Below are 27844 nucleotides of genomic sequence, written 5' to 3'. Positions count from 1 at the left end.
ACCCTAGCTCTAACCCTAACCCCAACCCTAGCTCTAACCCTAACCCCAACCCTAGCTCTAACCCTAACCCTCGCTCTAACCCTAACCCTAACCCTAACCCTAACCCTAACCCTAAGCCTAGCTCTAACCCTAACCCTAGCTCTAACCCTAACCCCAACCCTAGCTCTAACCCTAACCCTAACCCCAACCCTAGCTCTAACCCTAACCCCAACCCTAGCTCTAACCCCAACCCTAGCTCTAACCCTAACCCTAACCCTAGCTCTAACCCTAACCCCAACCCTAGCTCTAACCCTAACCCCAACCCTTGCTCTAACCCTAACCCTAACCCTAAGCCTAGCTCTAACCCTAACCCTAAGCCTAGCTCTAACCCTAACCCTAACCCTAGCTCTAACCCTAACCCTAGCTCTAACCCTAACCCTAACCCCAACCCTAGCTCTAACCCTAACCCCAACCCTAGCTCTAACCCTAACCCTCGCTCTAATCCTAACCCTAACCCTAAGCCTAGCTCTAACCCTAACCCTAACCCTAGCTCTAACCCTAACCCTAGCTCTAACCCTAACCCTAACCCTAACCCCAACCCTAGCTCTAACCCTAACCCCAACCCTAGCTCTAACCCTAACCCTCGCTCTAACCCTAACCCTAGCTCTAACCCTAACCCCAACCCTAGCTCTAACCCTAACCCTCGCTCTAACTCTAACCCTAACCCTAACCCTCGCTCTAACCCTAACCCTAAGCCTAGCTCTAACCCTAACCCCAACCCTAGCTCTAACCCTAACCCCAACCCTAGCTCTAACCCTAACCCTCGCTCTAACCCTAACCCTAGCTCTAACCCTAGCTCTAACCCTAACCCCAACCCTAGGTCTAACCCTAACCCTCGCTCTAACTCTAACCCTAACCCCAACCCTAGCTCTAACCCTAACCCTCGCTCTAACCCTAACCCTAGCTCTAACCCTAACCCCAACCCTAGCTCTAACCCTAACCCTCGCTCTAACTCTAACCCTAACCCTAACCCTCGCTCTAACCCTAACCCTAAGCCTAGCTCTAACCCTAACCCTAATCCTAGCTCTAACCCCAACCCTAGCTCTAACCCCAACCCTAGCTCTAACCCTAACCCTAACCCTAGCTCTAACCCTAACCCCAACCCTAGCTCTAACCCTAACCCCAACCCTTGCTCTAACCCTAACCCTAACCCTAAGCCTAGCTCTAACCCTAACCCTAAGCCTAGCTCTAACCCTAACCCTAACCCTAGCTCTAACCCTAACCCTAGCTCTAACCCTAACCCTAACCCCAACCCTAGCTCTAACCCTAACCCCAACCCTAGCTCTAACCCTAACCCTCGCTCTAATCCTAACCCTAACCCTAAGCCTAGCTCTAACCCTAACCCTAGCTCTAACCCTAACCCCAACCCTAGCTCTAACCCCAACCCTAGCTCTAACCCTAACCCTCGCTCTAACCCTAACCCTAACCCTAGCTCTAACCCTAACCCTAACCCTAGCTCTAACCCTAACCCCAACCCTAGCTCTAACCCTAACCCCAACCCTAGCTCTAACCCTAACCCTCGCTCTAACCCTAACCCTAAGCCTAGCTCTAACCCTAACCCTAACCCTAGCTCTAACCCTAACCCTAGCTCTAACCCTAACCCTAACCCCAACCCTAGCTCTAACCCTAACCCCAACCCTAGCTCTAACCCTAACCCTCGCTCTAACCCTAACCCTAGCTCTAACCCTAGCTCTAACCCTAACCCCAACCCTAGCTCTAACCCTAACCCTCGCTCTAACTCTAACCCTAACCCTAACCCTCGCTCTAACCCTAACCCTAAGCCTAGCTCTAACCCTAACCCTAGCTCTAACCCTAACCCTAACCCTAGCTCTAACCCTAACCCTAGCTCTAACCCTAACCCCAACCCTAGCTCTAACCCTAACCCCAACCCTAGCTCTAACCCTAACCCTCGCTCTAACCCTAACCCTAACCCTAAGCCTAGCTCTAACCCTAACCCTAGCTCTAACCCTAACCCTAACCCCAACCCTAGCTCTAACCCTAACCCCAACCCTAGCTCTAACCCTAACCCTCGCTCCAACCCTAACCCTAACCCTAGCTCTAACCCTAACCCTAACCCTAGCTCTAACCCTAACCCCAACCCTAGCTCTAACCCTAACCCCAACCCTAGCTCTAACCCTAACCCTCGCTCTAACCCTAACCCTAAGCCTAGCTCTAACCCTAACCCTAACCCTAGCTCTAACCCTAACCCTAGCTCTAACCCTAACCCTAACCCCAACCCTAGCTCTAACCCTAACCCCAACCCTAGCTCTAACCCTAACCCTCGCTCTAACCCTAACCCTAGCTCTAACCCTAGCTCTAACCCTAACCCCAACCCTAGGTCTAACCCTAACCCTCGCTCTAACTCTAACCCTAACCCTCGCTCTAACCCTAACCCTAAGCCTAGCTCTAACCCTAACCCTAACCCTAGCTCTAACCCTAACCCTAGCTCTAACCCTAACCCCAACCCTAGCTCTAACCCTAACCCCAACCCTAGCTCTAACCCTAACCCTAGCTCTAACCCTAACCCTAACCCTAGCTCTAACCCTAACCCTAACCCTAACTCTAACCCTAGCTCTAACCCTAACCCCAACCCTAGCTCTAACCCTAACCCCAACCCTAGCTCTAACCCTAACCCTCGCTCTAACTCTAACCCTAACCCTAAGCCTAGCTCTAACCCTAGCTCTAACCCTAACACAAGCTCTAACCCTAGCTCTAACCCCAACCCTAACCCTAGTTCTACCGCTAACCCTAGCCCCAACCCTAACCCCAGCTCAAACCCTAACCCTAGCTCTAACCCTAGCTCTAACCCTAACCCTAGCTCCAACCCTAACCCCAACCCTACCTCTAACCCTAGCTCTAACCCTAACCCAAGCTCTAACCCCAACCCTAGCTCTAACCCCAACCCTAACCCCAACCCTAGCTCTAACCCTAACCCTAGCTCTAACCCTAACCTTAGCTCTAGCCCTAGCTCTAACCCTAACACTAGCTCTAACCCTAACTTTAAAACTAACCCTAGCTCGAAGGAAGGAAGGAAGTGTATCGTTATATGCTTATACTAGCAACTGTGTTGCAAACTTTCTATGAAAAACTTTTTTGGTCCCAGTGGGATTCGAACCCGGGTCGCTGGGGTGAAAGCCCAGAGCACTAACCACTACCCTATGGAAGCCTTGCCCTCAGGCCACTGAGCATGTATGGTTTTATGGAGCAGCTCACAAGCGACTAGATCAGTGAAAAATTTTTTGGTCCCACTGAGATTCGAACCCGGGTCGCTGGGGTGAAAGCCCAGAGCACTAACCACTACCCTATGGAAGCCTTGCTCTCAGTTCATGGAACATGTATGGTTTTATGGAGCGGCTCACTAGCGACTAGATCAGTGAAAAATTTTTGGTCCCACTGAGATTCGAACCCATGTTCGTGGGGTGAAAGCCCAGAGCACTAACCACTACCCTATGGAAGTCTTGCTCTCAGTACATGGAACATGTATGGTTTTATGGAGCAGCTCACAAACGACTAGCTGAAGACTCCACAGCAGATGTCATCACAACACGTTGTGTACACGAACACCTAGAAAAGTACAATTTAAAATGACACTTTCCAAGTACCCAAAGTTAAACTTACAAAAGAAAACTCATAATAAATAAAACTTACACAAGAAGAGCCCTAACGTGGCACTTGACAGCTGTCAGTGTCAAATGCAAAATGTAAACAAGGACCATGTGAAAATTAAGTCAATGCAATCTCCGGTTAGAATATGTTATTTTGTAGGTATTAACAAGTAGAATAGTTTTAAATTAGTCACAATTATTTAGGCAGATAATTATGGGATATTTTGGTACACTACACGAGGTAAAAATAATAATAAAATAAATAAAGTGTAGCGAACGATTTGGTGAACGATTCTTTTGAACAAATATTTTGAGTGAACCGATTCTAAAGATTCAGTTCACTTCAAAGAACTGGAATACACATCGCTCGTACAAAACAGTGCAAGCTATTGTCGACTGCCGGTAGCCCACTGGTTAGTGACTCGGGCTCTTGCTCGGCAAGAGCTTGGTTCGATCCCAGGTGAGAGGAAGTGCTTTTGTTGTGCAATTAACCCTTTATTTATTATTTTTATTTTTTTTAAACCTTGTGTAGTGTACCTATTGAAGGTGTATCGACACATATTGTCATATAAAGCATGATTAAGCTGATTTTTATGTTTTAATTGGCGAATAAAGAAACAAGTCATTTGGTGAACGATTCTTTTGAACAAATATTTTGAGTGAACCGATTCTAAAGATTCAGTTCACTTCAAAGAACTGGAATACACATGGCTCGTACAAAACAGTGCAAGCTATTGTAAACTGCCGGTCGAAATAGCCCACTGGTTAGTGACTCGGGCTCTTGCTCGGCAAGAGCTTGGTTCGATCCCTGGTGCGATGAAATGCTTTTGTTGTGCAATTAACCCTTTATTTATTTATTCTCTTTTTTTTTTAACCTCGTGTAGTGTACCTACACATATTGCCATATAAAGCAGTTAACCAAATGTCTGATTTTTATGTTTTAATTGGCGAATATAAAAACAAGGAACAAGACGCCAGACAAGTTTTAACATAAATGTTTATTAAAAATAATAATCTTAAAAGCAAATTCCAAACCAGCAATCTAATGTGAAATTGCAGTAGATATATTGGATAACAATATTTAGGCGTATATATACACGTTATTTAAAAACGACTATAAGTGTTATACTACGATACAAGTGTTTACCAGCTCAGTGGCCTGAGAGGAGAGTGTCCGCCCTGAGATTGGGAGGTCGGGGGTTCAACCCCCGGCCGGGTCATACCAGTGACCATTATAACAATGGTACTCATTTCTTCCCTGCTTGGCACTCAGTGTAAGGGGTTGAAATGGGGCCCACCCCCCTGCTGCTCACGATCATTGGGACTTTTGGCACTCAGTGTAAATAATCAAGTTCAAGTTCAAGAGTTTTTTATTCGCCATGTTTGAGCATGCCAAACAAGGAATTTGACTTCGGTAAATCACAGCCTCTGTTCAACATTTAGGTGACTAACAACAACACTCAGGACATGTGAAGAAATCCGGGATGGACAGCAGAAGACACAGAAAACACACAAAATAAGACAAAGAAACAGAGAGCGACTCACCGTGGCAGCCATCCGCGGCGCCATCAGATGACGTATGATCTAGTTCAGTGCTTTTTCAGTTCATATGACTTCAACCAGTAAGTGTCAGTAATGCCCACCGAAGCTGGTGCCAAGATGAAGTTAACCAAATGTCTGATTTTTATGTTTTAATTGGCGAAACAAGGAATAAAACACCAGACAAGTTTTAACATAAATGTTTATTGAAATAATAGTACATTTGAAACCAGCAATCCAATGTGAAATCGCAGTAGATATATTGGATAACAATATTTAGGCGTATATATGCATACACAAATTGGCTGCCCCCCCACCACCATGCTGAGCATTGTCAAATCATTCCATGAAAACATGCAAGGAACTATCATACACGACGGCAATGCATCCAAACCATTTTCCGGGATCGACGATATGCATACACGTTATTTAAAAACTACTATAAGTGTTATCAAATCAAGATTACCCAAAGAGAAGCATCATCTGTCTCCCCGTTGTTGCATAGCGGCGCATCCCTTCATGCAATAAAGTTAGCCGTTAGCCGTTAGCTTGGCGAAAACGCGCATAAAAAGAAGTGGTGGTTCTTTCTTTCCTTGGCAAATCGGAAATCTGCATTCTGGCTTCCGTAGTTCACGCCAGGAGGGAGACGCAACACCTTCACTGACTGATCCGTTGATGCACGGGAGGGAAGGAAGGAAGGAAGGCAGTTGACCCATTGACTCGTTCGCGAACGGGAAAGTCACGATTCGTTCCCTCACTGATCCGTTCTCGCGATGAACTGGAAATGCGAATCACCCACTCACTTATTCCTTCACTCACAGATTCGTTCATTTTCTTCTTCGTTTTGTTATACGGCAAGGTGGCACCAGCTTCAATGGGCATTACTGACGCCTACTGGATGAAGTCATGTGAACTGAAAAAAGAACGAATCACTTTAGGGAATGATTCGGTCACTCTCGTTCAAAAGATTTGTTCTTCTGAACCCATCGTTCACTCACCAGCCAACACTATTAATTACGCCACGTCTGCATACTGTACCCCCCCACACACCCACACACACACACACAAATCCACCGTCATCCAAGCAAATTCCAAACCAGCAATCTAATGTGAAATTGCAGTAGATATATTGGATAACAATATTTAGGCGTATATATACACGTTATTTAAAAACGACTATAAGTGTTATACTACGATACAAGTGTTTACCAGCTCAGTGGCCTAAGAGGAGAGTGTCCGCCCTGAGATTGGGAGGTTGTGGGTTCAAACCCCTGCCGAGTCATACCAGTGACTATAACAATGATACCCATTTCTTCCCTGCTTGGCACTCAGTGTAAGGGGTTGAAATGGGGCCCACCCCCCTGCTGCTCACGATCATTGGGACTTTCAGTTCATCCTCACGTTCTGCAGGAGCCTCTCATATCTGTGCGCGTTATGCCAATGTGTGAGTGCATTTAGATGCTGTGAACATATAAGGGACCAGTCTGGCCTGTAAATATCAAAAATCTGCATCCACTTGGGGTGGAGAGATTTCATAAGATGATTCCACAATACTATTAATTAGTACTTTAGATGTATGGTTAGATTAAAGTAATTAAAGTAGAATAATGAAGATGGAATATGAATTAAATATAATTAATGATAGCAAATAAATAAAAGTGAAATTACAAAATGTATATTTTATTTAAGTATGACTGATTTTTGTACACAAAATCAAAAATAACGTTTTAAGCAAATAGCCTTATGTTACAGCTATCAACAGTGAAAATGACAAGTACAATTCTATACAGCATCTACTTTTTAAAATCAATGATTACTATGGAATATAATATGATTAAAATAGATAATATTATGTATATATTCATAAAATAGACAATCATGTGGACATTTCTGAGTGAAGAGGTCTTTTTTTTTTTTTTTTTTTCCTAGTCCAAAACCTAGTCCAAGAGATTTGTTGTATGGTGTGAATCACAGGCCATTTTGCGCTTGAACTTGCCCGACCTACAGACGGCCCCCTCATGTCACAGAACGAGTAATCTGCCAATCTCGCCTTTCACACTGCCATACAAAGAAAAGCCATCTCTCTCTCCCCCCCTCCTGGCTGGGCCCCCCTCCCCGGGAGGAGCTGATGATGAGGGAGATGGAGAGCAGAAATGGAGAGGCAAGGAAGGCGAGTGACAAACCACGACAGGCAGCCTTAATGAAAAGGCGATGGAGAGATTGGCAGTGCAATGTCTCGCTGATTGGCGGCGCTGCACAAATGCATTATGCAAGTATTAATGTATTGGTGAGGTTGAGTTGACAGGATGGAGATTAGACCAGCACCTAGGATTTATGGACCCGAGGAAAAACCTCCAAATAGTTCCCCCAGCTTCTACTTGCAGGATTTGCCATGAGTGGGGACAAACCTTTACGCTCACCACATTTGATTTTTAAAATGGACAGATGCTAGGCAATTTAGTAGATGAGGTCAAATTAAAGGTATAAGAAGGCAATTATTTCTCCAAAGAATGAATTCATTACTTAAGATGATTCATACAGGCATCAGTTTTAATGATCAATATACACTGCTCACCCACGATATAATTGACAATATTTAAAAGGCTGATTCACGCAAATATGCTTGATGAATTCACTGGGAATATTCTTAACGCAGCAGAACTTCCTACAGTGTTTCTTCAAGACAGCATAATACTTTTCTCCCTACCTGGGGCTTTGCGTCTGGCTTGTTGCGGAACTGAAAGCAGCAATTCAATTTGTCCAACGGCGTCTTTATGTTGCCTTTTACCGAAACGAATTCCATTGGTTTAGATTGAATCAGGCAGAATCAGGAACAGTGCATCCATTTATTTTCTAAAGCGCTTATCTTGTCCAGAGTCACATTTGAATTGGAGACTATCCCAGCTGACTTTTGGCCACAGAAGCAGAATAAACCCTGGACAGCTTGCTGGTCAATCACAGGGCACCTATAGACAAATATTAATGCCTGACCAAGGAGGTGGGGCACATATAGTACAGACAAATAGCATTCACACCTAAATTTGTGAACAATCGGGTCACTTAGCGTGCCAGAGGAGCTCCATTTTAGAACCCCTGATGGTGTCATGTTTGTCGCCTCATCCATCCATTTTATAGAGCGCTTATAGGTGAGCTGGAGACTATCCTAGCTGGCCATCAATTGGTGTGCACATTAAATTGCGGGCCAGCTATAGACAAGCATCTTGAAGCTTGTCAGCAGCCTCCGGTCAAATAAAAACAAAAAAACAATAGGACACCCTGTTTTATCTACACGACTCATCAGGATTTGCAGTAAAGGAAGTGTACCAGACAGGAACGTCAAAAGACATCACCGAGTTCAAAATGAGGACGACGGTGGTGCCGGAGTGAAAGAGTCGCGGCTCGTCACAAGTGACGTGACGAGGAAGGAAAATATCACGGGGGCGCTGATGAACCACCTGGGCAGACATGACGGGTCAAAGGCCATGGAAAAACTGTCAAACTGTCACAATCGGATCGGAGAACGTCGGGAGTAAGTCCAAACCGCGTTCCGCCTCCAATGATCCCGAGCCCTTCGTTACGCGCCTTGTTATCTGGCTTTGCTGCAGTGACTAAAGATGCACGAGGCGGACAAAGTCCCAGAGAAACAAACTCCTTCATGAAAGAAATTGTGTTGGATAGTGTGACAGCAACTCATTAGTGAGTGACATTTAAGATGCACCACAGTAATGCAAACCGGAGATTTAGAATGTCAACTGAAAATGATTGACGGCTTCTGACGGCGAGAGGAGATTTGGAGTTTTTCTTATCCCCAGAGCTTCTTTAAAACCATTCACCGCAAAAACGAATCAAGACTAAATGTCTCAAATCAAGGCAAAATACGCTTGTTATTTGCCATCAAATATATTTTCCCTTAGCAGGCTGCTTCACTGGCACTTGGAAAGTATTTTTTCTGTCAAAAAATAAATAGGGTATTGACTTTTTGCTGGCTTGTTAGTACTTAATTGCCGTACGCGTGTGTGCTATGTTCTTGCAATACCTTGACGGGTTTCTTGCGGGACGGCTCAGCCTCGTTGTTCTCGGCCTCCTCGTGCTCCTTGCTCCCTTGCGGCAGGTTGGAGTAGTTGGCCAGGCTGCTGAGCAGAGACGACACCATGGGACTGGTGTCCATTTCCTCCTGTACATGCACAAAACAGCACACGGATGAGTTAAGAGATGCATTTCTTATATTATCATAGTTGGCTGCGTGAGCAACTGTTACTGTAATATGCTATATACAGTGTATATTTTTTTATGGCGGGGATATTTAAGTTACTGTCAATAAAGTTACTGTCAAATATCTCAGGATTAGGATTCAGATTTACACTATTCGTGAAGCACGGATAGCGGCACGCGTATGTATATGCAAGCAATATCAAGGGAGAACGTTCAGAACCACGGACAGCGACACGCAGATGCGTATACAAGCAGGGTGAAGGGAGACCATTCAGAACCACGGACAGCGACACGTATATATGCCGGCAGCGTGAAGGGAGAACATTCAGAACCACGGACAGCGCGTATGCCAGCAGCGTGAAGGAAGAACATTCAGAACCACGGACAGCGACACAACCACTATCACTCTCGATCGGTAATATTCCCAAAGTGAAATCTGAATGGATGCCAGCTGTATTAAACACCGCCTTCTCTTTCTGCTCAAATGTCACATGGGTGGGACCATTTGAGTATATTTGTGCAGGGGTTTGTAACAAATTGCCTCCTTTTCACGTTGATCCCTGCACCCGTGTGAGATTAGCTTGCATTAACCCTCCGCTCCCACACGGCCTTCGCGCTGTTGTTGCCGACATCGATCGCCAGTCTGCCAGGGCCGCCGCTGCTCAAAATGTGAGAAGGATCACACGTACCTCAAACAGGGCCATGTGCTTGCCATCGTACTGCTGGCTCTTCTCGGCCGCGGCATCGCTGCTGTTGATAAAGGGGCTGCTCTCCTTGGGGTTATTGTCACCTGCAAAGAGAGACGAAAACAGGAAGTCAAACGACACACGCCAGACGAGTGACGTTTGACGATGCAGGCCTTTTATATACTGCGTATATATGAAGTCATTTTTACAATTAAAAAAGTTCCTTCATAATAAATTGATAAGACCAGTTAATCAGAGTTTGAGCGAAAAGTAAGACACAAAATATACTCAGAGAAAAGCATCTCTTTTGGATGCACCGTCTAATTGCACTGTAGTTCTTCATTCATCCCAGATTAGTTTGAAAAGAAAATGAGCGACATGAATGTGTTGTGCCTCAGGCCTGGAGCACCACCTTGGGGAGACAGCAGCTTGCTCTCTCTCCCTCTGGCTCTCAGCCCTCAGTGCTGCAAGACTAAGTTATTTATAGCGGTGCCGCGGCGACCATGTGGCGTGACGCCGGCCACGGCTAGACACAGACCAACAAATGATGAGGACAAAAAAAAGATTGGCGAATGGAACACTAAAACGACTCGAGACCTTGATGAATATGAACTTCTTGATAGCCTTGCTCTATTTGAATCCTCGTGGGACAAGACCCTAACGTGGATGATGACAAAAATTGCCAGAGATTTAAAATTGCCATTCGGTTAACTGATTGACATTTCTCCCTTGAGGGTCAAGTAAGGCAATCCAGTCAAGTAAGCCATTCATAAGTGCCAACTCGCATGTTCTATGCAAATATTGGCAAAAAGATTTTCCATGATAAGCAAACTTGAATTTGTTGTATTGAGCAATTGGCATTCCTGTAAAGATGAAAAGACACAGCGACCAAGTCAGCTTGTGAACTAGAATGAAAGATCTGAGGCACATAGTATCGCTGAGTACATGTGAAGGTCGGATGCCCCCAAAGAATGCGATCCTTCACACTTCATTTCTTCCTACTCTCTCACAATTAAAGTCCGTCATTGCACAACTGATGGACGGGCCGCTTCAGGAAACATGACGCAGCTCAAGAAGAACTCACCTCCCCCGGAGCGGCTTATTGCTCTGCAATCTGATGGGAGGCATCCAACAGCGGCTCACTCTGTCAAAGCCTCTCGCTATCCATGGTCCAAATCCACAGCTTTGAGGCTCACTGCACATTGGATACTCTTACCAAAGCCACACAAACCTTTTTGGGAATACCATTAGGGGTCAACTGATGGTAAAATGATTTGCATTTCATGTTTCTTTTTCAATTTTATATTCTATGACTACAGTCTTTTCCGCACGATGCTGCCTCCCAACGGAAAGAAAAGACAAATTATTTAAAAAAAAAATCAATTATATTAAGATGTACCCCATTCAACAAAGGAATGCACGGTCAAAGGAACTTCACAGCACTCGTCATCCCAATTGTATGTCACTCTGCGAAGGTGCCTTTGCCGATTGTCATTGTTGTCGTCGCGTGTGTTTACGATCTCCCGGGCAACTAGCCAAAGCAGATCACAATGTCCCCGGCGCACCATTTAGGCAATTTACAGTTCACCTCCCAAACATGCTGACTCCCACAATGACTTTACTGTATATTTGTCACCCTGTACATGCGACAGTAATTTAGGTTGCTTTGTTTTTTTGAGGAGGCTTTATCGGGGTTAATGGAGTTCAAATATTAGGTCAAGTCAGACACATAAATAGACGAGTGGAGTGAAGAGAGCCATTGTTGGTCTACAAGTGCTTCCCTCACAAGTACCGTGTTTGCACATTTTGCAGCTCACAAGGCCGGTTTACAGTTCTTCTGTTCTTTGGACAGAGCCATAAGGGAGCATTTGAATTTGCGCTATCGACCGGCGCGCCGGGCGCAGTGCAGTCGTGAAGAGACTGAAAAGTAACAATAACCATCATTATTGGAGGGCTTGGAGGACGTAAAAGTTGAACGCATCAAAATATTACAAACACATATCAGAACGATGCAACTCAATTGTACTCTTGTTATCGATAGCTTCTCATGCTATCATCAGAAATGATGACATTCTTGCTAATAATATTATTATATATATTATAATCTTGCTAGACACATTATATATTCAAATAGAATTGTTAGAATCATCATTGCAATCAATCCATCCATCCATCCATCCATCCATCCATCCATCCATCCATCCATCAATCAATCAATCACAAGTTCATATAATATTATATCATAATTATGCATGCTTGCATTGAGCACGGAATGAAATTGATACATTTTAACATGTGAAAGAAGAGTAAATTATTTCCGCCGCTAATTCCGTTTACAAAAGTACTTCAACACTCCAGTCCGCCAGCCGAGAGGCTATAGGTCTCTTCTGGCTCGCCCGCAGCCGGTGAAACGAGGTAAAGGATTAAGGTCACTTTAATCTAAATTCCAGTCAAATCGGGATTGAAAATATATTAACATGCACCCAGACTGATCCAAGGGACATTCTCACAACACGGCAAAGAGCTTTTTTGGGGGAGTCGCAGCCAGCAGATCATGATTATATTTTGATGGAGAATGTTTTGAAAGGGGCGGCACAATAAATAGCACGGCTGCCTCACTGGTCTGAGATTTTGGGTTGCAAATCTCCCAACATGCTTTCCTGTGGCACCGATCCCTGGATTTCAGCAGCACGGTTAACACGTCTGCCTCGCTCGCAGTCAAGAGGTGTTGACTTTGAATGGCCCTCATCCTTGACTATTCTTGGCCAGGATGCATTTTTAAAACGGAACATTAATGTCACTGTATGTGACTGCAGAGTGGACCCGTGGCCCTTATCAGCATTCAGGCTGCCACTTTGCCTTAGTATGAATTTGAATGCTTCGCCACCTTCCATTTTGACACGGGTCCCTCCGCTTTCACTTCAACTTCTTTGCTTCCAGATCCTGCTTGGATTGCATTTTTTACGGCTGACCACAATTGGACCAGCGGGCTGAATTGCTTTCACATTTCAATTTTCCAAATCGATTCCGACATCCCTTCACAGTCATTCCTCCGCGTGTTCGTGCATCCACAAGGCATGAACGTTGAACACCCCCGCCCCTAACGAAGCTTGGCCGTCTTTGGAAAGGTGGTGGGAGCGTCCCATCAGCCGCACAACTAACCCTCTGGATCCAAAGGGCCCGGCGGGAGAAATTGGCTAGAGCTGGCGAGCCGAAGGGGTTGGAAAAAAAAGTAAGGTAAGGATAGTGCCAATGAATGGGCAAAAAGATTGAGTGGAAAGGGAAAGTTGAGGTTGGCTTGAATTACTTACTACACAGCGCTAAGGAAATTGGTGCAAGCGCAAAGGTGGTGCCATTTTGGACTTTTCATGAAGTGCCAGGTCATAAGAAGGGCAAACGCATCCATCCATTTACTACAGGTGTGATATGAAAGTCTGCTATCTGAGGCATGACGCTAGCGATGGGACCAACAACCTGTTGGGTCATGTATACTGCATGGAAAATACCACAAATAAAAAACACTTCCATTTTCTACTCCCCATCTGCACATGTAGGTGAACAAGGCTTGAAGCGTCGCTGGCTATTTTTTTTCCCTCAAAATCTTTCGTACACTATCTGTTGAAGGACTTTCTCATGTGAAAAAGTTCCAAATGGAATTTACAAAGCTGACAAGACCCGAGGTCAGCCAGCTTACTTGTGCATTATTTAGGGCCAAAGTAGCTTGTAAACTGTTTAAGTGCTGCACATCCTCCGCCAGGCAAAATGCTGCAGTAGCACCGACAGACTTTAAAGTCATATGAGCCAAATTGACTGTGCTTTCTCCAACTATGGGCACACTATCTTCAAACTAAGTCAAATATAACTGATATCGATCGCCAGTCAATAGCAAGGCACGTGTCGACAAAGAAGCATTGGACAAGATGGAGTCTTGGATGTTTTTGGGATATGTGGGAGGAAGCTCGAGTACTTGGAAGAAATCCTGCAAGTGCCACACAAGAGATTCCAACCCAGAACCTCGTGACTGTGAGGCGCATGAGCAAACCGCTCGTAGACCATGCCTTAACAAGAATTGCTGAGAGTCGTTACAGCTGCCTGTCACTAGTGAATTGTCCTTTTAATTATTCGGCGGAGTCATCGGATTGAGGTTGCGCTTGCGTTTACGTCAACTCAATGGTTTTGTCTTATCCGACTTTCTTCTTTTCTTTGTAAACACACGCACGCAGACACAGTGAAGCACTTTTCTTCCGTCTGCCTCCCTCCCTCCCTCCCTGCAACAGATAAGACTGCAGCATTGTGAGATTTATCAGGCGCCTCAGTACAGGTGCATTACCTGGGCGACCCACTGAAGTCACACTCCTTTACTGATAGTGTGCACCAAGTATGTGTGTGAAGCTCAGTTTTGACTCTCTGGTGTGTACGATCGCCTTGCGGAGACAGAGACCCACCCACCGCAACAATTGGGTGGGGCGGGGCTGGGGTAGATCTTTGCGGACATTTGCAGCCTCAGGCAGACGACTAAATAAATAATGAAACAACTGTTTAGCAGTTACGAGTTGAAAGCTTTAAGGGCATGCCTTTCCCCTCCTCGCCCGCCACCACATTTCCAGTGATGACAAGGCCTCTGGGATGTGCTGAGGTATCACCTTGAATACCTGTTCAACTGATGCAATATGTTTTCAATAACCAATTGACTTCATTGGGGTTGTGGGTAGATTTGATTTTTTTTTTAAATGGTCTCATTCTTCATATAAAAAACCCTGAGATTTGAACAAGGGTGTGTAGACTTTTGATATGTACTGCATATAGCTTGGATGTTCATACTCATCCGCATTACATGAAATATTCATTTAGCAATGAAGCCAAAACACTTTTTTTTTTTTTTGCCCCCTCTGGATTTTCTGCAGCAACTCCCACAAACACAGCCAGCTTTATCTCCACTTTGACTTGGTCTAGACAAAAGTGCTCTTTGAATAAAAGGTGGAGGAGGGAGGGAGGATGGGAGGGAGGGTAGGGAGGCTGGACGTAAAGAGGTCATCCCTCCATCTTTACCTCCGCGTGTGATGTGTCGGAATGAGTCCTGATGGACCCGCATACTCAAAGACAGCAACCATTGTCTGCCTTTGATCACGCTTATGAATTATGCAGCTGCTGCTTATCCTGTTTGCGCGGTGGCCGGGGTGTTCCGATACGTGTGTGTGTGTGCGTGTGCGTGCGTGTGTGTGTGTGCGTGCGCGCATGTACGTGTGTGGACCTGAGCCAAACACTGCAGTGTTTAGTGACAATGATGACTGATGCTGTTCTGCCCTTCCTCCAATCTCTCCTTTACACACACACACACACACACACACACACACACACACACACACACACACACACACACACACACACACACACACACACACACACACATACGCACACGTATACAGACACACTAACTCAGTTACAGTGACTGATATCTGTCCTTGGTGGCTCTTTAGCTGTCCGTCAGTCATCACAATCTGAGGTAACCAATGCAAGTCTTACCTAATTGACTTTTTTTTTTTTAAGTAATTGACATCGACTTAATTTTATTCATTAGCACTTCCGTCCGTCCCTTGCCCTCCTGGCCATAGTTTTCCACAATATCTTGAGGAAATTTGCTTTTGCGTGCAAGACCAAAGACATTACTCCTCGGCAGAGCTACGACAATGATAAGCGACACAATATGAATGTGTGCCTGCGAGGAGAAAAATGTCGCTGAGATGCTGCATTCGATACGAGTTCAAGAGCAACGGGAATTGAGAGGGATCAACAAAAGGGATCTCTTCATTCCAAACATGAATTTTCACCATGGTACAATACTGCTATACATCCATCCCAGACACAAAGCAGCACTCATCACATAAATAGAAAAGAGCATTTTAAGATAATGTGCCTTCAACATCATCTATCAATTATCTCAAAAGGGTTGAGTGGGCCAAGACAAGCTGTACTATCTAACAGTTGCTTTCACTCAAATGAAATGAATGCTCTCTCTTTTTTTTGCAAACAGATGGCAGGCGTAACAAATGCTACACGCCATTTAAAACAGTGAGTATTTACAAACACGCAGGCTGAACTAACACAAGCGCAGTCGTCATTAGCCATGAGACACACACTGGCCATCCAATCAGTTTACAAGAGAAATACTTCGATAGACTTGCATGACGTTATCACTTTGGTACCTTATTCATCTTTACTCTTAAGTCAACACTTTTGAGCCTTGAGCTTCCAAGCACAAATTTTTAAATTGAAGCTTTTGGTCTGCGACCTCCTGGCTTCAGCCTACAAGCCTTTGGCCTCCAGTTGCATATCTTCAAGCCGCTTTCTCGGAGCGTAAGCCTCAAGAGTTCATCTCTTAACCTGCAATTTTCAGCCTTTTCAAACTTGTGCACTTTCAAATCTTCACCCAGAAGCTTGCAACCTCCAGCCTCGAGGCCTGGTAAGAAATTCTGCAATACGCACTCACAGTCTTCCAACAAGACAGACTTAACCATGTTCTTTCTCTCTGAGGGACACTTAGAGCTAAGTCTCTAGCAACAATCAATAGGAGTTTTTCAGGATAATGATGCTTGACAATAGGGCATACTGGACAGTGGGCCCATGGCATTAAGATTTAGCAAGCATTCACATCAACTAACTGGGAGAAAGAACAGTTCTATTAGTGAGAGAGGCATGATGTCATTCATGTTTGCCAGAAGTAAAAGCAGCTCCAAAATACGCACTCCGATAACCTTTACTGGGCTCGTCTCATTTCGGATGCCAGTCGCCAGCACACTTTGCTGCATCCTCTCTCATCTATAATGAAGTACGTAGGACCCCGTGCTAAATCCAGCTCGTCGCTAATCTGACTTAACCGCAGAGTTGCCCCACGTTCCCCATAACAGGAGGTAAAATGACAAATAATAAGCACGTCAAATGTGCGCCGTGGATGTGAACATCCTGCAAAGCGCAGCTGAGTCACTGGTGACTGACGTATGCTGAGCGCTGTTCTGTCCCTGGCTCGGCTTAACCTCTCCTCAACAACAAGGCGGCATGGTGCCGCCCGCCAATATGTTTTCTGCGTCTAATCCCCTCCTTGCCCTCCGGAAGAAAAAAAATCTCTCATGTCCTAACCCCTTAATTCCTTCTGTTTTTGCGATGGTTGCGTCACACCCAGATCTTCCCCACGTTTCAAAAGCAGCTGCTGAGGCAGATGTGTCGCCGGTGTCGCACTCCAGCTAAGAACACTTGATCTCGTCTTGAGCGCACATCTGTCCAATGTGCAGCATGACTGGAGGAAGAGGCTTTAGTTCAAGGGCACCCATTTGTCGGGGATGTTAAATGCTTCGATGCAATGGATGGAGCGCAAATCGGACAAAAACATTGTCCGAAAACAAATACCAATCACGACGGTACGCAGATACCGTAGAAAATGTAATCCTGAGAGTCATGACGTCAAAGGGAATTACTGCGTACTGGAATTATGGTGATGATAATCACGTTCATCCCTTTGCCAGAAATACACACATCTAGTCCTTAATTCAGCAAATAGATTGACGAAAATTCTATAAACTATTTATTCGATTGCCAATCAAGACTTGCCTATGGGTTTGGCGGCTTCAGCCGAATAAGACCGCAATTGAAGGGGAACTGCCTTAGGCCTCATAAATAGAAAGCAAAAGGGGAATACTAAAAATAATCATCATAATAATAATGGATATTATTATTTTTATTATTATTATTACACACACACACAGATGGGACACGACTACTGCGGTAGCTTCATTTTCCAAGTGCGCCATTGGAGCAGAATGCAGAGGACAAGGTCTCTGATATGGATGCACATGTGGGATGCTCCTCGCCACCCCTCCCACCTTTGAAGATGGAATGCCGGGAAGAAGGCAAAAATAATAAAATAAATAAGTAAATAAAGCTAATTACCGCAGGCCACAAGGCCACACACGTGCAGTTGAAAGGCCGGCCGGCCGGCCGGCCGGCCGCCTCAAAGCATGGAGCTCAATCTGCTTTGCTCGGAAGCGCTGCCACGGGCTCGACGGCACAGCACAGATACCTCGCTCACTACCCCCCCCCCCCCCCCTCCTTTTTTGGACTCTGTATGTTACATAACCTCCCTCTAGACTAGAGCGTGCATGTGTTAGTGTGTACGTGTGTGGGTTTCTCTTCTTGTGTAACCATAGTAAAATGAAAGTTGTTGCATATTGGAAAAGCTGCATGAGGCTCATTCAGAGAACAAGTAATGACACTTATTTATTATATTTAAATGACACTATATTTTATGATATTTAATTAGATTGAGAATGGCGTGTGCCATCCATTTTCAAGTTTCCTTTCCTTATTACATTTTTGCGGGAAACCCTAATAAAGTTACACATGCAGTCATTCGCCCCGCGCTTATTCTATTTATTTATTCTTTTAACATCCTTATTTTCTCACCTAAATAAAACAAGAATCTTAGTAGCACCAACCATTCAAATATATGCAGTGAGTGGAACTCTAATCCATGACTTTCTATTATTGGCGTGAGCCGGCTGGCATGCCGCTCTGCTGCACTGCACCAACGCTGCCTTTTCCAGAGCGACGATGTATGACAGGTACATAGAGGTCACTTTTTCAAGGAGGATGACAGAAGAGGATGCATGAGAAACACACACACACACACATTGCACACATTGCACCTCTCCCCTCCTGAGGTGATTTATAAAATGTGTCCCCTTTGCGAGTGTTAGGATTTGAGGCAGGATTTTGATGTATCACCCAGGAATGCACAGTAACAGCAAGCTACAGCTGGATGCATTCCTATTGCACTTAACAAACTAATGTGTGTGGGTGTGGGTGTGTGTGGGTGTTGACTGCAGAGGATATGACTCGATAGAAACCAACTTGGACTTTGTGGTGTCATCAATCATTGGGCGCGGATGACACTTCAGAGTTGGCTTTATGAAATTTGCACTTGCAGAGTCTGAAAGACGTGGAGCGCCGTGTCGCACCCTGCAGCCTTTTGCAAGCCAATTTTGGAATTACAAAAGCAAAGTGGCTTTGGGGATGAGTCTCCCGATTTTTGGTAGAGCTACGTATGTGGAAACGTTTTCTGAGCAGATCGTAGAAAGCAGTCATTCTTGACGCACCTTATTTGATCATTTTATATATATTTATATTTTAGAATTGTGTCCAGAGTGCTCAAATTTGGCCAAACTATCAGATTCCTTTACTTTAGATGGAGGTCTGTCTCTTTGGAGTCAATTTAGTCATGATGAAGCTATGTAGTATGAAAACTAAGGAAAACCGTTGGCAAGAAGCACTCACTCCAAACTAAATAATAATAATAATAATAAACACATGCAAATTTGATCACAAGCCCCAATTGTAAGCAGCAATGACAGATCAATGAGCAAAGCTGAAAACTTTTAAATGCACTGAAAAGACTCGACTGTTCTATTTTTGGCTCTGGAGCCTTGTCCTAGTTTTTGTGCCTTTGACTGAAGCAATAAGAAATGCTGCAGATGATGAGACTTCATTTGGAGAGCTTGCCGGCATCCATGCCTCGTTGGTCCTCAGCAGTGGTCCAAATGAATCTTTCAGATACCTATGTCAACAAGCCTACGCCGATTAAAAGGAGGAACGCGGTGACATGTCACCTCGGCTTACTTTGTTGCGTCTTACGTAAGAAAGCCGACGACAGCAGGGGAGCCTTCAAATTTGAAGGCGCTGCATGTCTTCACACGAGATCTCCACAGACCTTAACCGGGTAATCCTCTAGCACTTTGTGTAAAACCAATCGGCTGTGGAACATTTCTTTTGTGATCGGAAGTTTCTTAAATGATCATTCCCGAAACGAAATGCCCTGCAGCAATCATTAGACATCTTACAAACTACCGAGCCGCCATTTTGAATGAGTTTTTTTCGATCCACAAATGAACAAGATCCCCTAGTCATAATCATGTTTCCTCACTTGTCATTTGTCTTCTGAGAGTACCTGAATACCATCAATCATCCAAGCTTTTCTCATTCTAAGAAGTATTTTTACGCCCAAATAGATCATCATGATATTTAGTGATCTTAATCACCCGGATTGTAATTTCTATTTCTTCCAGATCCTTATCAATCCCTCCTAATCCTCATCTATCTCTCCTGATGCTTCTCCCAATGTCTGCGGGCTTGAACGGACATCTGTTCTCTGCATGGTTTATGGCTGAGATTGCAGATCAGTGATTTCTTTTGAGGGCGCCGACATGATTCAGGCTACTGACACAACAGTTGCAAGTGTTAATAAGACCATGTGACCGTTCAACTTCATGTGTTTTTTTTTTTATATCTTAACGGAAGTCTTACTGGAGATGGTTGTAGATATGCATTTGTTTTACTCTCATGAAGTCATTAATCAATGTCTCCATTGGGCCCTTGACAAAGGTTTGCCCATCCACAATAGTAATGAAGTGTTGTGTATTATGTCCCATCTTTCTCCTTCATGCATTATACTGTGTTGAATTTATGGACGGAAAATCAATCTGAGGGAAAAATAGAATGTTATACTGTTTCATCTTTGTGACTCATTTCATTGAGTTGTACCTATAAATATTCCAGCCCATGTCCGCACAAAGTGTGTTCCAATTAGCTCTGCACTGGTGTGCACATGTTCAGGCATGGTCATGCATTACTGTTCATGCTCCAAATACAAGCAAGTCCCCTGTGGTATGCTGGAGAGTCTTTTTTTTTTTTTTTTTTTTTTTCCCCAGTTGTTTGCTGCGTTTGTTTTGTGTGACCCTCTGCAGATGCGGTACTAACGAGCCAGGGACGCCGGTGCCACCCTGTCTGTCGTATACGCCGCCGTGCACATTCAATTAGAGCGGCGAGGTGACTTTTTTTGCTTTAATGCACACAAAATGTGAGCGTGTCACACCAGCCAGCGCACAATCAAATGCGTTCATAGGAAAACAAAGTTTCCTTTGAATTGCGATGAAAGAGCCCGGGCAATTTCCAGGAAGGCGACTTTACTTGGCCACGTTATGGCCTTTCACAATCGATTGTTTCTCTGCTAGGCTCCATTCCCATGCATGTGGCTATTTGAAAGGACAGTCGAGCGGGCTTCTACTGTAAGCGGGTTCCCTCGCTCGGGCGCCCGCATGGCTGTGCCGTCTTCCTGATGGAGGAGCGGCTGTCACTTTCCATCTCCGTTGCCATTACATGCAGGAGGCTGCACGGCACATCATTACTCTGCTCGACGCGCTTGATTAAAAGTGCCCAATTAGCACTCGGGAGTTCCAGGAAAAAATGTCGAGCGTACCAAAAGCCATTTGAGCATTATTCAATATCTTTCCAATGCAGCTTAAGGCCCATGCACCAATAGCAAGATCATTCAGCACACTAGCAGGATATCAAATGAGTAGAACTACAAGTACTAAATTGAATTTGACTAGTAAACACTACTGTGCTGCGCTAGTCAGCCTAACTAGTAGTCATGTTTCATACTCTAGTATTGCTCTGGATCGTACTATCCTTCCATCCGTCCGTTCCTCCGTCCATCCATCCATCCATCATCTTCTCATGTCGCCTGCTTTGGCAAGCTCAATAGCTATTTGATTTGTAACGTTAGCAGTATCAGTGGGAGCAGAATAAAAGAATAACTGCAGCGATGCCAAATGACACTTTGTCACCAGATGATTATGTTCAATAACACACGGACAACATTGCCCGCTGAAAATGACTTTGTTGAAGCGTCACTCAAGGTGATCTTTTTTTTTTAAATTTGTTGCTATGTTTGCTTCTGCAAACTATAGTAGGTCTTCACATGCTCCGTAGCACTTATGCCATTGACAATTACTGAAATGTCAGGTTTTTTTCAGTTACAGCGGCGGAAGTCCATTGGACCTTAAGCCGGACGTCATTTTCAATAAATGTTCAAAAGGCTTTCCATCGTTGGAATGCTGCAAGTTCTATCCCACGGAGGCTTGACCCCAATGCAAATCAGTCTCCAGGCTCACCACGGGGTGACCACATACAGGCTGCTCATGAATCACCAAATCCCCCCCCGTAACCAGTCTTTTGTTAGTCAGCACTTGTGAAGAGATAATAACGGTGTAGCACATTGCGCCTCGTAGGATTTACTGGCGGGCTGCGCACGGGTGGCCGGACGGAGAGCGGCGGGCACGCGTTAGCGACAATGAAAATATATCAAATGCTCTTATTGGAGCTAATATCCGCAGTATGGACGACGCCCCCACCTAGCGCGCTGCGGCTCAGTCAGCCTCATCGCTTTCAGTGCAAAGACAAGGAAGGAGAGCCATCCAAAAAGGAGGCGGCGGCGGCAGGCAGGCAGGTGAAAAGGAATGCAAAGTCATGTTGCCATGGCAACTAGCTTAGGATGGAGGCTGGAGATAGAAACCAGTGAGCGAGCGAGCGAGCGAGCGTGCAAGCGAGCGGCTCTCCCAGCTTCCTCACGACGCTTCATTGCATGGAGCGGAACTGATGATGATTTATCTGCCTACGATGATCTATCTATCTATCTATCTATCTATCTATCTATCTATCTATCTATCTATCTATCTATCTATCTATCTATCTATCTATCTATCTATCTATCTATCTTCCACATCTCCATGCTCTAGCTATCATCTATCTAGAGCGTAGCGATTACATAACGGTGGTCATATTTGTGTAACATGGAGGTAAATTTAGTGGTAGGGCTGAATTGTAAGAGCGCAAAACAGAAACTAATCGCAGGCAGGCAGGCAGGGCATGCACCTGAAATAGAATACGTACTGCGATACACCTCATTTAAAATCCCATCTGTGCAAGTATGAAGCTCTAAATTCAACAAATGATGAATAATTGATATTTTTGTATTTGATTGTGTGATTTCTGTGCCATACTCAGCAGAATAACGAAGCCTTTTCCGCTTTGGGCTTTTCACGTTCACTCACGCTCTGCACAAACATTTTTCGGATTTGCATTTTCACAGCTGAATTTCTTTGCCTTTTTTTTCGGTGGAGGGGTTGTTTTACAATTCAATTGCGAAGATTAGCGAACAGAGCACGTCGGAGGAGAAACTGTGATGCTGTTGATGCGGAAAGTTGTATGATTAAGGTGGAGCTGCTGCGAGTGTCATTTGCAGAGCCTGTCAAAACGGCTCGGGTGATACGTTCTTCCTAATATCATCAACACATACATGGTAAAAGTCGCCATTGTTGAGCTTATGCTTAAAATTCACCCACCGACACCAGGGGGTGCCTTGGAGTTGAGAGTCCATCAATTATTTCTTCCCCTCACTTTAAAATTAGCGCGCCCAGAGGCTGTGGAGATGTTTGCATAACATTTGGCTCCACGCCATCTGCGGCCATGTTTGTAGGTTGCCAGAGAAGCAGACGTAAGAAGAGACGCCTCAGATGTGACGACGTCACCTGTGCATTAAGGCACCAACACATAGCCAGCCTCCTGCCCTAAAAGCCTAAATATGTACCAATGGGATGGCCTCATTCAGTCAGAGACGGTTTGGCCACCAAAGAGCCATTAAGCCTGTCAGGCCCTCCCGGCTCGTAACATGGGATGATTATTATTCCCCGTTGTTTCCTCGCTTTGGAAGCCAGCGTGACAGCTGCCATAGAGGAAAAACAACAAACCCTCCAGGCTTCTGCATTTTAACTCATTTTTTCCTTTCTTTCCCTCTCTAAGCTAGAAGCGCTTGCTAATTCACTATTCCCCCCCATCTCTCATGACCAATGAATGCTTCAGCATCCCACAGATAAAACAGAGCGTTGAGTGGTCTGATTTTCTTGTGATGTTACAGAAATTGAGGCTGAGTAAATGTGTTAGAAAATTGTCAGCCAAAGGCTCAGTGAGAAGGTGACAACTATTGGCAGCATAGCTCCAAAAGAGCCAACACGCAACTAAATGACCATCAATGGTCTGCAACTCCATGCGAGCGCTTGAGATGCTTTGGTAGGTCAATTGGGTTGCTATATATACAGTATGTTTTTTTTTCTTAATGTGGAATATATGGTTAAAAAAAAAGAATAAAAATAAGTGCTACTTAACGGATCATGAATTATGTGAGTGTCTATTTTCAGAAGCTTTCAGATCCCTCAGAAGATGCATTATTGAATGGTTAAGTTTCAAATAATACATGTAATAGTGAGGATTGAAATGGTGAGGAAGGTTTCATGTGTGAAAGAAAGCTTTAGAGAAAAACCCAATCAATGTAACGCAAAGAAGCTTAGTTGATCGAGCACAACAACAGGTGTCTTGCACGTCCGCTTTGTTTGTCCAGCATGTTGGTAACAAAGGTTACTTGAGTCCATTGCCAGAGCCCGCATCAAAGCAAATATTTGACTCTTGAGATACCAAATGGGCCGTAAGGCCAAACAGTAAGTCCTTTCAGCTTCTTTGTTGAAGATAGTGAGATATGCTACGGAGCACCGTGTGACTTGATGACTTACATACCATATCAAATTTGGTAGAAGTGGGAGCAAGCATGGAACATACCTATTTCGAGCAGAGAATACATTAAAAAGCTGCGATATCAACTCGAGCTGTCTGTGGCTGGAAAACAAGCACTTTCATTCCACAACATAGCCAAAAAAAGGAGGGGGGTGCTGAGCTAATGTCATCTCCGGCTCCCAGCCCCAACAGAGATGCCTGCCCGACAAACGCTTCGTTTCCAATTACCAAGAGCTGGACAGGAAATACTATTCATGCAGCCATATCTGGCCCAGACACAAGCTTGGCGGGGACTTGAGGCGACATGAGAAGGCGGAGGGAGCGACGGAGGGAGGTAGAGTGAAAAGGGAGGTAGAGAGCATGAGGTGTCTAAGTGGTCAGCATTGCCAAAGGCAACACTCTACTCGAGGGAACGGCGTGTGAAATTCAAACCAAGCGGCATAAATATTTGATGGGGAGATTACACATTTTATCTATACATCCACTTCGCCTGCTCCTGTTTAAGTGAAAGGCGGGCGACCCACCGCCGCCGCCGCCGCCACTTTGGTGCCTTTTAAGTGGCGTTTGATTGCGCTCTCGTGGTGAGCTATGAATATGCCGCGTGTTTTGACATGCACTTGAATTATGAATACAACTACTCAAATGGAGGGTCAGTACTGTATAGTGGAACTTCCAAAAGTTCATTATAAAAGCATCAGCTCATCTATTTCACAAATTATAAATTACAAGACGGAGCAGCCTCCATTTGTAGATGATCGCAAAGACTTCACAACGAACCTTAATCAATACCTTCATGTGTAAATGAGTGTGGCTGAATTGTCCAGCACTATCAACAAACAAAAAGGCAAATGACTATTTTCCCAAATACGGCCGCTCACACTTCAAATTACAGTTTGGCTTCTTAGTGTGCCCCTTTAATAATGATGAGCCCTAATCCACTAAGGCCCTCTGCATTTATCTGGAACTTCAATTTAAGCAGGGATCAGGATTGTGGAAGGAACACAGATGCATTCTATTTCAAACCAATCGCTGATGATAGCCACACACGTTTCGTTGGACACTAAATAAAGGCTAATGATTGATGAAATGCAGGTTGGCCATTTTTGGATGGAAAACCGCAGCAATTGAACAAACTCCGTACAATACTGGCACAATCTATATTTATATATATATATATATATATATATATATATATATATATATATATATATATATATATATATATATATATATATATATATATATATAGTTAGTTAGTATATAATAATGATGATGACAATTATTATTATTCCAAGGAAGCTTTTTGGCGCCTTGGAAAAACCTCATTGGCACTCTTTAATGCGCACTCGTCAGGCTTGTTAGTCACGGTGGGTACATACACACAACCGCACACACACGCACACACACGCACACACGCACACACACACACACACAGACTAAATCACACACGTGCTGCCGGCACGTGACTATGAGCGCGCTGTAGCGAACGACCACTCTCAAGATGAAAGGGGGGGAAATGCACGTTTCACGGAGCCGCTCGTTACCTTGGCAATGAAAGATTGTGCTAAGATGGTACCTACAAACATGACTCCTACAATGTGGATGATTTATACACCCAGGAAATGTTGAAGGCTTCATAATAAACCTTAGGTTAGCGCATATGGCTCACAGTTCCAATTCCAAGTGTGCTTATTTTCTGTTGAATACTCCCCCAATATTGAGGACTCTAAAATGTCCATGGGAATGTGTATGTTTGTGCCCGGCGACCAGGCCGCTGACCAGTCCGGGGCGTATCCTGCTTCTGATGCTTCAACCCAGCCATGCCTCAAAGGAGGATAAGCGGGATTGAAACCGGATGGATGGACAAGTGGATACAGCCAGTTACGGCTGACCTCGTCTCATACCTATACATATGTGGCAATAGTAACCATGGTGCGCATGACTCTGCCGCTGCCGCCGCATTGTTGTTACATCAGCGCCTAAAGGTAAGCGAGGTTGAATGAGAGCAAATCAATGTGAGGCTTTTCATTACGTGTCCATCTCCTCACTCAGTAACACCAAACACAGGTGGAAATTGAGAGAGCTGTCAAGGACGCTGTCTCTGAGGCAACAAAAGAACGTGTACATTTACCTCAAAGTACAGCAGAACCAAATGACAAAAATCCCCCATGTACATATGAGTTGGAGCCTAGCTCAGCTGATTTTCGGTTAAAGAAGGGCGCTGCACCTGAGACCAATCATATTGCACATAGAGACAAGTATTCACATTTGGAACATTCAGTTCAACTCGCGTACATGTGCTGCGGTCAACCTCAGGTCAGAAGCAGGGTATACAAGTGCTAAAAAATCACCTAAAGCAAAGCAACTTGATTCTTTTTCAAATGAATTGGCCAATTCGTCGGTCATTTACGCATATGGGAATCTGCATTGGCCTGAATAAATCCATCTCCAAATGTGTTTTGCTTCTCCAAACACAATGAAAGCACAAGCTGATCCACATCTATCAGAATGTAATAACAGCACTGAGTCCATGGCAATATAGTAGCTGCTTAAATGGTGCAGTTTCACACCGTGTCGGCCATGCAGTGACAACCTCAGAGGCCATTTTCATTTACTTTGAGAGGCCGGGCTTTTTTTTCCCCCCCCCTTTTATCCGCCTGCTCGCTGCCCGCTCTTGATGATGAAATAAATGAGAGAGAAGATGAAGGTCCCCGTGTTGGGCTTGTTTGGGCATGATTCATCTTCTTGCCTCAGTTCATCCATCCTTCCGTCCACTGGAAATTTGTTACCTCAGAAAACCTTGGCGGGTCCCGATTATTGAGGGCGGAAAAAGGATCCGCTGCATGCTCTTGCGGGATTTCAACTGTGGTGATTAAATTAAATCTCAATGCGACAAAAATAGTGCACTAATGAAAATAAAAAGGACTTGGCGGGTGTTTTTGGTGAGGAATTTTGGTGCAATGAGCATTGAGGTAAAAGCTAAAAAAAAAAGTTGATTTCGTAGAATATGGCTCTTTAAAGGAGGCATTCTATGAGAAATGTCAAACTACACAAAATCAAATAGTTGTGTCCCTGATGCAGCTGCCCACCCGCCAAGTGTGAAATGGAACAGCCAAGTAAATCTGCCTATTTCTGAAAATCCAGCCAGCTGTTATGTAACAGTGGAGCTAATTTACATAATAACCAGCCCTCACTGAAAAAATTTGATATCGGTGTATCACTAAATGCAGTGTCCTTAAAAAACAACAACAACAACAAGCGACCCCTGAAGAGCAACGAGGGGCGGGAGAGGGGTCAGGGGGGTATTTTGCA

General features: G+C 44.6%; 1 protein-coding gene across 4 annotated transcripts in view; it reads right to left on the bottom strand.

The window, feature by feature from the left end:
• The window catches only part of slc12a5a (solute carrier family 12 member 5a), an 87717-nt gene that overhangs the window by 32131 nt on the left and 27742 nt on the right, over nt 1-27844 (bottom strand). For all 4 annotated transcript variants that reach the window (XM_049733798.2, XM_049733799.2, XM_049733802.2 and 1 more), the window contains exons 2-3: nt 10085-10185; nt 9220-9357 (exon numbers count right to left, since the gene is read on the bottom strand). In XM_049733798.2, coding sequence (XP_049589755.1) covers nt 9220-9357; nt 10085-10185 — 239 coding nt within the window. The remainder of the gene's footprint in view (nt 1-9219; nt 9358-10084; nt 10186-27844) is intronic.

This window comes from Syngnathus scovelli, chromosome 11 (genome assembly GCF_024217435.2).
Source record: "Syngnathus scovelli strain Florida chromosome 11, RoL_Ssco_1.2, whole genome shotgun sequence".
NCBI classification, from domain to species: Eukaryota; Metazoa; Chordata; class Actinopteri; order Syngnathiformes; family Syngnathidae; genus Syngnathus; species Syngnathus scovelli.
The sequence above is the reverse complement of the archived record's forward strand: the minus strand, read 5'-3'. Positions and strand labels throughout refer to the sequence as shown.